General features: G+C 40.2%; 1 protein-coding gene across 1 annotated transcript in view; it reads right to left on the reverse strand.

Moving 5' to 3' along the window:
- SNCAIP (synuclein alpha interacting protein) overlaps positions 1-13,681 on the reverse strand; it is a 101,220-nt gene that overhangs the window by 15,920 nt on the left and 71,619 nt on the right. Inside the window, exons 7-8 of the mRNA XM_067569363.1 lie at positions 8,201-8,326; positions 5,615-5,784 (exon numbers count right to left, since the gene is read on the reverse strand). Coding sequence (XP_067425464.1) covers positions 5,615-5,784; positions 8,201-8,326 — 296 coding nt within the window. The remainder of the gene's footprint in view (positions 1-5,614; positions 5,785-8,200; positions 8,327-13,681) is intronic.

Raw genomic sequence — 13,681 nt, forward strand, 5'->3', positions numbered from 1 at the left:
ACGTGGAAACTGATTGCCAGTCGCAGTCATACTTGAATACGAGTGGGAGTGACAGTCATATATATTTTGCATGTATATATGCATATATGAACACATGCATTCATTACAGGTACAGAGAGCTCTATATAAACAAAATTATGAAAATGATATCCATATAATAAATTGCATTTATCTGGTACCTCAGAGAACCTCCTCACATCTCTTCTCACCTAGCTATCTCCATAGGATTCAATCTAAAACTGTAAACTTCTCCGACACTTCAAACAGCTACATTAAAAGTAAAATCACCTTGCCAAAAAAATACTTCCTTCTTTCCCTTAAGGTTTCCAATCTCCACCACCAAAATATTACTTTAGCTTGTGGCTTAAGACAGACAACATTTAGTCTTGTACCAGTGACAGATTTAAATTCCAGTATCTCAAAATTTTGCAGAGCTAGAAATTGAGGCTTCATAACTATAGGAAAAGAGAGACTCCCAGCTTTCCAATAGCAGACATAGCACTTCCTTCTGCCCTGATACGTTCCCAAGTACAACATTTTACCGGCATGATGTTTTTATGTATACGTAAGGGTTTTAAGGCTTTTTTAAGTGGTGTTTTAAGTTTAATAGTTTTAATTTTTCCCTCCTTCCACAGTTTGTACAGTTGGACTCATGGTAACTAAGACAAAGGTAGAACACTATAAACACTAATCCCAATACGTTTTTTTTTAAATTCGCTAAAAGATTTCCAGAATAGCTTTTCTGTAAAATGTGTCAAAGAATACATAGTGGGGTGAGGTGGTATAACAGGTTTTACTGCACATATCCTTTTAAAAAGTTTTCAAATGTACGTGCAGAAGTTGTGTCAACCAAAATGCATACACAAATGTTGCTTGTATGTGTGTGTCTTTCTGGGAATCTACTTTGCGTGCTCACATGTGACATTTTCCCCGGAAACATTTTATTACTTCATTTAAAAAAAAGAAAACTCTCTAGAACAGGAGTATATGAAGTTTGTGCCCAACTGAAGCCTTCACTGACACTGCTAGGAAGCTTGACACTATTTGATTCAGCAATGTTGGCCACAAAGGTTATGTGTACAGTGCAATGAAAAACCCATGGTTGGCCTGTGCCAGCTGACTCAGGCTCACGTGTAGGGTTGACAATTTTGGTTGGACATATGCAAGCGCGCACACAGCCTTGTGAATTACAGGAGCATAGATTCCTGAGCAGTACTTTCATCACGACATAATCTTTAATGAAAGATTAATCTCTAATTTCTGGAGACTCCAGAACAGTCCTGGAAGGTTGGCAATCCTCTTGTGGCTTCCTGATTCAGGGCTAGCCAACCTGGGTGCAAATTAGGGCATCATAGGAGCAGTCCAAATTTAACGCTAGCGTAGGATTAGGTGTAGCCGAACTCTGCTCTATTGTGTTCCTTCCTCTCCTTCCCCTTATGCTGAGAGGTGGGGATGGTTAGTGAGGCAGCTGGCTCAGGAGGAGGTGGAGTTACTTCTGCCAGCTTTCTGCTGGCTGGAAGTTCTTCTTGCTCATGAGGACTTCACCACCGGCTCTTCCAGGCTGGTTACATGGCACAAAGTGGCCCTAAGCAGACTGCAGACCTAAGTTTCCTGGGATGCAAGCTTTGACTCTATCTATTCACAAGGCTATCCCCTGACATGGCCATGAATACACTAAATTAGGGTACCATGTTAACTAAAATACCCATATTTGTGGGTCTTGCTATTTCAACTAGCGCAGATAAGCTTCACATAAAACAAAAAACTAGAAAGATTTAATTAAAAATGTGCAAGACAGGTGGTGTAAAGTCCTGTTTACCTGAAATGCTATCAGCACATTTGATTTTATTTCCTAGCCCTTTGAGTATTGGTATTTATATATGAAAAGTGAGGCTCTCGTTAGAAAAGTGAGCATGCACAAACAGCACCTTTTTATCTGCTTTATGTTTTGGTCTTATCTGTTTCCTTTACTGAAATAGAAATATAATTTTAGTATTTTAGTATTTTTTTAATCTTGTTAGTTATGCAGAACTAACACAGCTCTGTGGAATGAGCTGGATTATTTCCTAGCTCAAATACCATCAACAGAATAGTTAACTAAGTTCAAAATACAGCGAGCCTTTACAGTTGGAAATGTCAGAGCCAGAAAGAATCCAGATGACTTCTCAGATCACAGGTTGTATTTACAGGACTGACGGAAAATAAATGTTTTTTCTTCTAAAGTACCAAGTGGATCTGGAAGCACTAAAGAAGGGATCCCAACATGCCATTTTACAGTTACTTCTCAGAGCATAACCACACTAATTTATATATATCTTCTCTTCCTTTAATTTCACCTCTTCCTTCCCTTCGCCTACATAGTTCTGTGTACTATTTTAAAATCACTCCCTCCATCTGTCAACACTGGCTTACACTGTAAACTCCCAAGACACTCTCTTGAAGGGTTAGGCAAATTGTTTTTGTTTGCGATTACTCTCTGATATCTATATATCTATTTCATTCACCTCTTGCCCTTTTTTCAACTTCCATTTAAACTATTTATTAAAATAAGAAACATAAATCACATACAGTGAGAACTAATCTGAAAGAATACAAACTGTTTCATAGGTGTAACTAAAAATGTAATATACTTGTAACTCTTCTTACAGTTACTCCTGCCCAACTTCAGTTATTTTTTGAAAGGCATTATACAAAAAAAAATTAGTTCTATTTATAGATATTATACTAAAAACTATTAAAGCTTACTCCATTCCCATATTTTCTTCATTTTATTACATAATAAATATTATGCAATAGACACACTTACATCCCACTATCCCTGCACATGTGTGCACACACAGATAGCCTTTTGAATTACAGGATCATAAATTCTTGAGCAGTACTTTGTAATGCAACATCATGAGCTTTACTATTAAAATATATAATTACAGATCACCCTGACTGCTTTGTGTATAGTTTTAATTTACTTCTAAACATCTAAAGGCCAAATACTGAGGTTCTTACTCAGCTTTTACTTAGTCAAAATTCCCACTAAAGTCACTGAAAATTTTTCCTGTGTAAGAAATGAATAAGGCCCTCAAGGTCCTAACCCAATGTCCCTAACCATGGGCCCTACCTTGGTCCTAATCAAGTTACAGAGTTTAGTCACTGATGACAGTGAGAACAAGCTAAGGCCCCAGACTATCAAAATATTTCAATGTATCCAGATCTATTGTTTTATTTAAAAAACCCAGACAATTTATACAGTAGAAAATAAAACACATAAGTAAGTAAATGATGGATAATTATTTTAAAGTTTATACTAGATATCTGAATATACTTTTATACTTTATAACATAGTGCCACACACAAAACCAACAGAACGTACTACAAGGCTTCATTTTATCCTATAATCATTTTCATTTGTTTGGCTTCAACTGCACAAAATTCCAGCTAAATCATAGAGTTTTGTCTGCAGAATGTAGAAGAACAAGGATAACAAAAGGACAGACTGCTTTTTGATGCCACTAACACGAGGGTCTTTTTGTCTGTATCTTTGTATTCTAGGGTTGCTTTATTATTGCTTTGACAAAGAGCTTGCCCCTAGAGTATTTCAAGGAGGCTTGGCTTGGGTCTATGATTCTCACCCCCCAGCTCCACCAATGTCATCTAGCGACAGTATTATGTGCAGTACATCTTGCTGCAAACCCGAGGGAGTCCACAGAGGAGTCTGCCATGGAAGGATTCTGTCAAAGAGATCTTGGGGAGGGGCTGATTTTATGTCTTTGGGCCTGACAGAACTGTTCAGGCCAAGATAGCTCAAGCAACATTTAGGTCAAGCATGCTAATGCCATTTGATTCTCAAACTGCAGCACGCTTGCAGCCCAATCAGCACAGAGCTGCGGCACATGTGATTTCCTCAGGGTCCATACAGGTAGTATATATATTGTGTGCATTCGCCCACATAACACATAGAGAGCTGCACATGAGCTTATAATGGTAAATAGGTTGAGAACCACTGCATTAGAGGGTCAAAAGTTGACTCAGGTCTGTTCTACACTGGCGACGGAGGTCGACGTAACGTCACTTATGTTTTTACGTCTCTGAAAGCCTGCGTCTACACTGGCACGGCAGTTCCATCGACTTAACACGCGGCAAAAGTCGACGTAATAAAACCACCTCCACAAGTGGCGTAGCACCTAATTCGATTTTATTGGTTTGATTTTGCGTCAGTGTAGACAGAGCGTAATGTAATTCGATGTTCATGGCCTCTGGGAGGTATCCCACAATGCCTTGTTGTGACTGTTCTGGACGTTCGCCCTCTGCTGTTACGTGGTCACGCTCACCGGAAATGACCCCTCCCTTCGTGCTCCAGGAAAATTTCAATGTTCATTTCCTGTCCGGCCAGCGTGGAGGGAGCTTGTAGCTGAACTCCTCATGGCTACTGCAAGGCCCAAACGTGCTCCAGCATGGAGTCGGCCAGAAGTCTTAGATCTCATCAGTCTTTGGGGTAAGGAGTCCGTTATGGCTCAGCTCAGAGCCAGCAAAAGAGATTTGGACATTTATGGGAAGATATCCCAGGGTATGTTGGAGAAGGGGCAGAACAGGGACGCACAGCAGTGCCGCGTGAAGATCAAGGAACTACAGTAGGCATATCAAAAGGCCAGGGAAGCCAACAGCCATTCTGGCTCCTCACCCAAAAAACGCTGCTTCTATGAGGAGCTGCATGCCATTCTCAGTGGGGACCCCACCATGGTGCCGCCACACAGCATCGCTACCTCTGCTCCATCCCATTCCAGGGACAATGAAGAGGACTCCGTGGATGAGGAGAGCCGGGTGCAGGAGAGTGGGGTGTCCCTTCTCCCAGACAGTCAGGACCTATTCCTGAGCCCAGAGGAGTACAGCAGCACGCAGGACAGCACTAATGATCCCGGGGAAGGAACATCTGGTGAGGTTTTTTTTTCTTCTTAGCAGTTAAGTTCTTCTTTAAGAGTGGGTGGGGGGAAGGAAAGGGGATTTCAAGGGTTTGGCGTACTGTCTTGGGTGGCTACTCCCAGAACAGATTATTTATGTGCTCCGAGTGTGGCTTGGTCATATACAGAAAAAAATAGAACACAGAGCATTTCCAAAGTAGCTGCTATGGATGTTGAGAGTCTTCCAAGACTCAAAGATTTTCCAACTACTATTTTTCCATTGTTCCTCACAAAATCAACACCTAATATTGTAATTGCAAATAACCATTTTAATGCATCTAAATGCATGCTAAGTGAATAGAAAAATAAGATTAGCAATCATGTCCTAAGTCCTAAGGCTTTTAAGGGGACAAGCGTAAGCTGATTATTTACATACGTTTAAATACACAGGTATTGCCACACATACCCACACATATACAAAAACAGCAAACTCTGACCAAGAGTAGTTGAAGAGCTAAGCAACTAAAGATGAAGAAGCAACTTGATTAGAGTTTGAAAGGGTATGGTGGTGAATGGAGAAAGAAGGGGAAAGTATTAATTCACTAATGTTAATGTACAGGAAGCAGAGGGACCTAGTTAATAAACTGAAAACCAGGGACAGACTTGTTTTGAGAATAATCCCCGTGTAGCGACTATCCCACTCTTATGAATTAGACACTTACTCCTTTAGTTGTTTAGTTAACTTCACAACCTGAGATGCCAATGACATGCATGTCTCCACAACCACTAAGTAACGGGAACACATAGTGTGCCCATGTCGCTCAGCACTCTGTGAAGGTTTCTCTCCAGCACGGTTTTGCATAGTGACGTTTGCTCCGTATTCAACCAAAGTCTGCAAAGATGTAGAAAGAACGTGAGTAGCTGAAAGTGTCTTCAAAACCTCTACTATAATCTAAGGCCAAGTCAAGTCAGTGGGAACTGCTGGGTGCTCAGCACCATTGAAAGTATGGCCAATTATTTAGGTTCCTAAAACTGAATTTAGAAGCCTGATTTTAGGCACTCACTTTTGAAAACTTTGATCTAAATCATTTTTAAGACTCAGCCACACTAATAACTCTGCAGTAAGTCAGAGCTCCTAACTTGACTTCAAAGTTAACAATGGGGAAAAGGAGTAATTTAGAAAACTTTTTGATGATTATAAAGACCAGATGATGTATTTCCCCCTTTTGTTTTTCTTGTCCAGTTGTTAACTTGATTTTACACTTTTTGTTACTTCATTTGTGTAATGTAATTTTGATAACGGGTTTTAAACCTACAGTATACACTGGGGTTGGGACTAGTGAATGAAAAGAGAGAGCTTACATTTAGAGACTTGCCAAATGTTGCTTGTGACAATACAATAAGCCTCTTTCAGATGCACTTGTATAAAGTCTGTTCTTTTCTGTGAATGACCAACTACCCGGATTTTAAGAATGCTTTACTATGAAATTATTGATCCCCTTCCCACCTCAGCTGGGTTTTCCCTGGCACAGGGAATCCCTGAGCATAGTAAGATCAGCATAGCCAGCTCTATATCCTGGTCTCCGGGCATAGAGGCAGGTTGGGGATGGAAGGTGTGACAGACTCAGAGGGTGACAGAGACACACGAAGAACTATAGTAGATGGGATTGGCACAACTTTCCTTTACAGAAGCTGTTTTTTTAAAAAAAATAATCTATTTAATTATTATTTCAATCAGTTTTCCTGGTACTGAAATAAAGCTTACTGGTCTGTAATTGCCAGGTTTTCCCCTACTGGTTTATCTATCAAAGAAAAAATATTTTAAAAAATTCATGACAATTTATTCAAGTTAATTCTTCAGAAGGGAAACAGGACTAGTCTTGCTCCCATTTCAATTTATTTACCAGAATAGACTGGAATTGTTGCCCTTCCATTCAAAGTCATTTGCTAATCACTGCTCTTTCGCAATTTATCGTGCAGCTCTAAGGGACACTGTCAAAGTTGGCATCCTTAAACATTGACCTACCATGACAGTGCTCCCATCTGGTAGGTCCTACACCTTTCGCATTCCTTCCATCTATTTCTTTTCCAACTGATCGTTGCAACTATCTGAAAAATAACAACAGAAACACTAAGATAGGGATTGCGCATGTGCGCTGATTCGTTTAATGTGACTCTCACAATAAACTTTGCAGGGTCCACTCCTGATGTCTTTCAAAGCAGGACAGCATCTCACTAAAAAGAAAATTTAGGGCTCAAAGTTTTGTAATGGTCATGTCTCCAAATTTGTTTGATTGATTTCTTACCTCAAGGTCTGCTTGTCAATTTTCCCCCATTCCCTTCTTACAAATGCCTGAAATGACTCTCCTGAAATTAACACTCCTTGTCTATGACTCACCAAAAATACTACTACTGGTCAGATACATTTTTTTCTGTCTCTCTCTTCCTCTTGTCCCTGTATCTTTTTTTCCCCCCATCTTGGCTTCTGGCTTCTTGTCTTCCATCCATGTAGTGGATCCTCTCTTTTCCTTGTCTCTCTATTCTCCTTCCTTTCTGACCAATATCTTTTCTCAGATACTCTTCTTTTCGGCACAACAACTTTGCCATCCATTTAGACTAATTCTTTCCCCCTTCATTATTCTTCCTGTAAACTATTTTGGCAGCCTAACACAAGAAGTGCTAACAGCATTGAACACTAGAAACTATTCTTGTGCACAATGCTCCCAGTGATCCCCAGGAATTAAGACGGTGCAATGTTGGACTGGGCGGCTTGCTCAGCATGCAGTCTTTCAACATAGTGCACCCTGGCTGTTTAGGGCTTTTCTCCCCGTCTAGACAGTTGCAGTAGTTTGCTTGAAAGAGAAATAGATGGCAAGCACAGAAAGGTAAGCGCGTTCAGAGGAGGTCACTGCCAGAGTATGCCTATCAATCCTGACAGAGTCCCTTTTCAGCTCTTTCGAAGTTCATTAACTAATTAAGGGGTGGTCTCATCATAATTCACCTGGAGTCATGTTATCTTTCTATGTAACATTTTTTTAAAAACCCTATATGAATTCAGGCCTTAATTCTTGTCTCATTATAACAGAATTACTTTGGATTTACACAGAAGTAACAGAATGGAATTTAGCATGTAAGGTACATAGGTTTTTAGAAGTTTCACTTTAAGGCTTTTTTATGGTTTTAGGGTTTTTTATTGTAAGGATTTATTTCTTACCTATAAGATTTTCCATTTTGACACTAAAGGCTTTTAATCTGCAGATTTTTAAATGTAAAGTAGCTCTCTGACATAAATGCAGTTAGTACTCTACCTGTATACATCCTAAATAGCCATGTTGGGCAGCTATGTGTACTGCACTGTTACCATCCTGGTCAAGTTCATCCAAAGAAATCCCTTGTTCTTGCATAAACTGGAGAAGCCACAGAAGTATTTTCTCCTAGGGAAAAAAATTAAGGAAGAAAATAAAGCAAAATGTATTGGAGACAGAGCTGGTAGCATAGTCTATTATTAAAGTTACTTGACATGTCTCATAAGATCCTGTTTTCAGTTCATGTATCCCCTTTAAAATTCTTCCTCTGAACAATCTCGGGGGAAGCCTGTGGCATTGGCCAACAATGGTCAAGGACTATCCTTCTACTGTGTAGTGCCCATAGGTTTTAATGATCAGAAAATGAAAGCACAATAAGTATTTTAGACAGATGCTATATATAGGATTAAAATCAACTATAGTTTAGAAATGTTTTTATATAAACATATATATATAAATTAACTGAATGTTTGAGTAATAAAGATGAAAAATGAATTCTTGAACATGAAAAGGCTGTTTCAGTGCCCAAGAAATTATTTAGTGTATTTTGAAGATGAAGATTCTTGGAAATACACAAAAGGAGTATTCTTCAACTAAATTCATTGAAAGAAAATGAAGGATGATAACAGGCAAAATCTAGTTATAAGATTTGGATATCGTAAAATGATCATAAATGTGATTCACATCTGTAACAGACCACAGATATTGATCAGTTATAGCTGATGTTTTCAAGGCTTATGACTATCATCCACTTGCAACTGTTATTAAGGTTAACCTATGCTTGTAGAGTACTAGAACTAATTGCTTAAAAAAACAATAATAAAAGTTCCCCAAAACAAAAAGTCTTAAGCAGATGTCAGTCATGATACACATCCTTCCATGACATGTGAGGCTGCAGATTTGGTCTCAGACAGCTAATCTTTCGAGCAGAAAGGATGCCTGACCACCTAGTAGAGGTTAGCAGTGTTGTTATAACTGTGTCATCAGAGGATATTAGAGAGAAAAGGTGGGTGAGATAATAGCTTTTAGTGGACCAATTTCTGTTGGTGAAAGATTCAAGCTTTCGAGCGTCTGTCTTTGTCCAATAAAAGCTACTACCTCACACACTTTGCCCACTTAGGAGAGGAAAATTTTTATTACTAATTGGATTAGAAATCGAAAGATTCACAGTGTTGTGAAGCTTTCAGTTTGCATCTCTACTTGACTCCGTTACTCAGTACTGACTAATTTGACTGTCTTGCCCAGTTTCTGTTCAAGGTGGATACTGGATTTCCCACCTTGGAGTGGGGGAACAGGACACAGTCTATATAATACCTTAGAATGCTGTAAGAGTGACCCAGAAACTTTGACGTAAATGGACTAATTATTGCATTGACCAGCAAAATAAGCAATATTTATTGAAGAAACATCCTGCAAACAGCTGCAGCAAACAGGAGAGTTTTGTGAGGGAGTTCTCCAGGTGGAGGAACAACTACATGATTGTTGGGGTAAGCTTACAGTCTCTCAGTTTGTTTGTTGTGTGCCTGCTTGATTGAAGTTTATAGTGTGATCTGTTTTGGGGGCTATGTGCTAGGCCTAGCAGCCTGCTAGGCAAGGCTGAGAGCTTCCTAATGAGGTTCTGGCCTGCTATCCTTTGATCCATAATCCCTTTAGAATCCCTTGGCAAGGGGGCAGGCTAACTCAGTGAGAACAGGGAGTCTAAAAAGCCTAAGTGACCAGAGAAACTAGTGAATAAGAGCGTTTTGTGAGGGAGATCAGAGTGGGAGCATGATAGACAAATATAACTAATAAACATACTGTAAATTTAGGCCAATAAACTCCCCTCAAAAACAAAGAACAAACAAACAAAAAGAGTAGAAATAAAGCAGGCAGAAGTCCAGCAATAGAGTGGGGGCTATCCAGTTTATTGGACTGAATGCAGCATGTATCTCAGGGGCAGGTGATGTATATGTGCATTAGGTGCAAGTAACTCATGACCACAGAGACCAAATACAGGCTCTTGAGACCAGAATGGCTGAAATGGAGGAACTAAGGCAGACAGAGAGACACAAAAGACAAGACTTTCAGGGACACTGTAGATCGATCTCATTCTCCAGTCTGACAGCCTCGGTGCTGTTGAGGAGGATGAAAGTCTTATGAAGGAGAACATCAAGTTGGAGTGGAGGGAAACTATCCCATAGTTGGGACTCTCCTTCCAGATGATGTCATGGTATCCTCTTGCACTGAGGATTCCCCTCCAGGATAGAGGACCTCTGTTATAGGAGGACACAGGTAACAGTAATGGAGGATTAGATTATTAGAAATATAGATAGTTTGGTTTCTAATGATCGAGAGAACTGCATGGTGAATTGCCTGCAGTGCAAAGGTTGCAGACCTCTTGAGACATCTAGATAGACTTATGTGCAGTGCTGAGCAGGATCTAGTGGTTGTGGTATATGTAGGTACCGATGACAAGGAAAAGTAGGAGAAAGGTCCTGAAGGATAAATTTAAGCTGCTAGGAAATAGATTGAAGTCCAGGACCTCCATGGTCGCATTCTCTGAAATGCTTCCAGTTCCACACACAGGGCCACTTAGACAGGCAGAAATGCAGTGTCTCAATGCGTGGATGAGATGATGGTGTTCAGAAAATGGATTAAACTTGATTAGGAACTGGGGAACTTTTTGGGAAAGGAGGCACCTATACAAGAAATATGAGCTCCACCTAAACCAAAATAGAACCAGATTTACTGGCATGTAAAATTAAAAAGGTCATACAGTAAACTAATGGGGGGGAAAGCTGAAAGTTGCAGAGTTTCATACCGTTCAGACAGAGATATCCCTAACTAAAAAGAAAAAGTCAAACAAAAAAGAGTCCCATTCCAATACATCACATGAAGGCAGACAACTAAATATTGACACATTTTATAGGTGTTGTATACAAATGCTAATTTAATACAAATAGTATTAAATGAGGATATTGAATTAATAGGCACCATAGAAACTTGGTGAAACGATGACAATCAATGGGACAGAGTAATACCAGGGTACAAAATATGTAGGAATGACAGAGTACGTCTCAATGGTGGGTGAGTGGCATTATATGTGAAAGAAAGCATAACGTCAAATATAGTAAAATTCTTAAATCAAATCATACTCTATCATAAAATCTCTATGTATAGAAATTCCATGCTTGAATAATATAGCAGTAGAAATATACTACTGACCACCTGACCAAGATGGTGATGGTGACTGTGAAATGGTCAGGAAGATTGGAGAAGCTACCAAAAACCCCCCAGAAAAACACAATAATAATGAGGGATTTTAACTATTCCCATACTGACTGGGTACATGTTACCTCAGAATGGGATACAGAGATAAAATTTCTAGACATTATAAATGACTACTTCTTGAAGTAGTAACTTCTGTAGTAACGACCCTAATATATTAAATTTAACATCTCTGTAGCGGGGAAAACACTAAAAACAAACAAACAAACAAACAAAAAAACAACAACCCACCACAGTGGGATTTAACTTCAAAAAGGGGGACCACATAAAAATGAGAAGCTAGTTAAACAGAAATTAAAAGGAACAGTCACATCAGTGAAATGCCTGCAAGCTGCATGGAAACTATTTAAAAATACCATAACAGAGGTTCAAACTACTTGTATACTCCAAATAAAAAAAAAAAGAAAGAGGATCAAGAAAATACCACCATGGCTAAACAATATAGTAAAAGAGGCAGGGAAAGGCAAAAAGGTATCCTTTAAAAACTGGAAGTCAAATCCTACTGAGGAAAACAGAAAGGAGCAGAAACTCTGGCAAGTCAAATCTAAAAGTAAAATCAGGTAGGCCAAACAAGAATTTGAAGAACAACTACCTAAAGACAGAAAAGCTAACAGCAAAAATATTTTTAAGTACATCAGAAGAAAGAAACCTGCCAAACAACCAATGGGGCCCCTGGACAATTGACATGCTAAAGGAGCACTCAAGGAAGACAAAGCTGTTGCGAAGAAGTTAAATGAATTCTTTGCATCATTCTTCACTATAGAGGCTGTGAGGGAGATTCCTACACCTGAGCCATTCCTTTTAGGTGACACATCTGAGGAACTGTCAGTAGAGGAGGTTTCAGAAAAAAACTGATAAATTAAACAGTATAAGTCACCAGGATCACATTGTTCTCACCCAAGAGTTCTGAAGGAATTCACATATGAAATTGCAAACCATGAACAGTGGTATGTAACTGTAGTAAGGTGGAGCACCCTCCCACGGAGCCAGAGGGGGAGAAACCACTCTGCTCCGTGGTGGGCGGAGCCAGACCAGGCCCACCCCTCATGCCAGAAGCTGAGAGGCAGGACAGGCAGTATAAGAGGCAGGGCTTTCGGTTAAGATGGGCCAGAGCCAGGGAAGGAGACAGATGTCTCTAGCCTGCTACAGGCTTCTGGCTCTGCTACCGAGGTGGGTAGTGCCTTGACCCTAGAAGATTGTGGAGAGGAACTGCTGGGATTGCCTGCTGCTGAATACCCCGAGGAAATAGAGGACCCTTGGACTTCAGAGCCTGATCCCCACACTGTGATAGGAAGTAGCCTAGTAAACCAGATTTGAATTAGGTTTTGCTGTCAGAGTATGAGTCACCATGTCTTGGTGGGATTCCCGCTGACCCAATGGCAGAGCCCTCCGCCACTATCAGGGCTAGGGGCTGGGACCCGGTGGAATAGGGTGGGCCTTTCCCCTTCTTCCAAACCCACCCCTGAAGTGGCAGCTTTCCCACCTGAGACCAAATGGCTTGTGTTTGCCTGCGGTCTGCCCTGCCCAGAGGGCCAGCACTCCATGGACTGCTTATTGGTCTGCTGGGCCAGAGCCCCCTAAAACTGTGCAGGTCCCTCACTCCAAGCCGTGGGTGGGGGGGATGACCACCAACCTACTACAGTACCCTATAGCTTAAATCAGCCTATGTACCAGATGAGTGGAAAGTAGCTAATATAATGCCTATTTATAAAAAGACTCCAGAGGCAATCCTGCCAATTACACAGGCAAATTGGCTGAAATGTCTGTGAATAACAGAATTATCAGACACACAGAAAAACACAATATGTGGGGGAAGAGGTAACATGGCTTTCATAAAGGGAAATCATGCCTCACCAATCTATTAGAATTCTTTGAGGGAGTCAACAAGAAACTAGTTACCAGGACCAAATGGTATTCAGCCAAGAGTTCTGAAGGGACATGTGGACAAAAAGGTGATCCCGTTTACATAATGTATCTGGACTTTCAGAAAGCCTTTGAAAAGGTTCTTCACCAAAAGCACGTAAGCAAAGTAAGCAATCATGGGATAAGAGGGAAGGTCCTCATCGATCAGTAACTGGTTAAAAGACAGGAAAGAAAATGGAGGAATAAATGGTCATTTTTCACAATGAAGGGAGGTAAATAGTGGGGTCCTCCCAAGGATCTGTACTGTGACCTGTGCTGCTCCACATATTCATAAATGATCTGGAAAAAGGGTGA

This window comes from Emydura macquarii, unplaced genomic scaffold, assembly GCF_026122565.2.
Source record: "Emydura macquarii macquarii isolate MOO-44397 ecotype Brisbane River unplaced genomic scaffold, CSIRO-AGI_Emac_v2 contig_2897, whole genome shotgun sequence".
Classification (NCBI taxonomy): domain Eukaryota; kingdom Metazoa; phylum Chordata; order Testudines; family Chelidae; genus Emydura; species Emydura macquarii.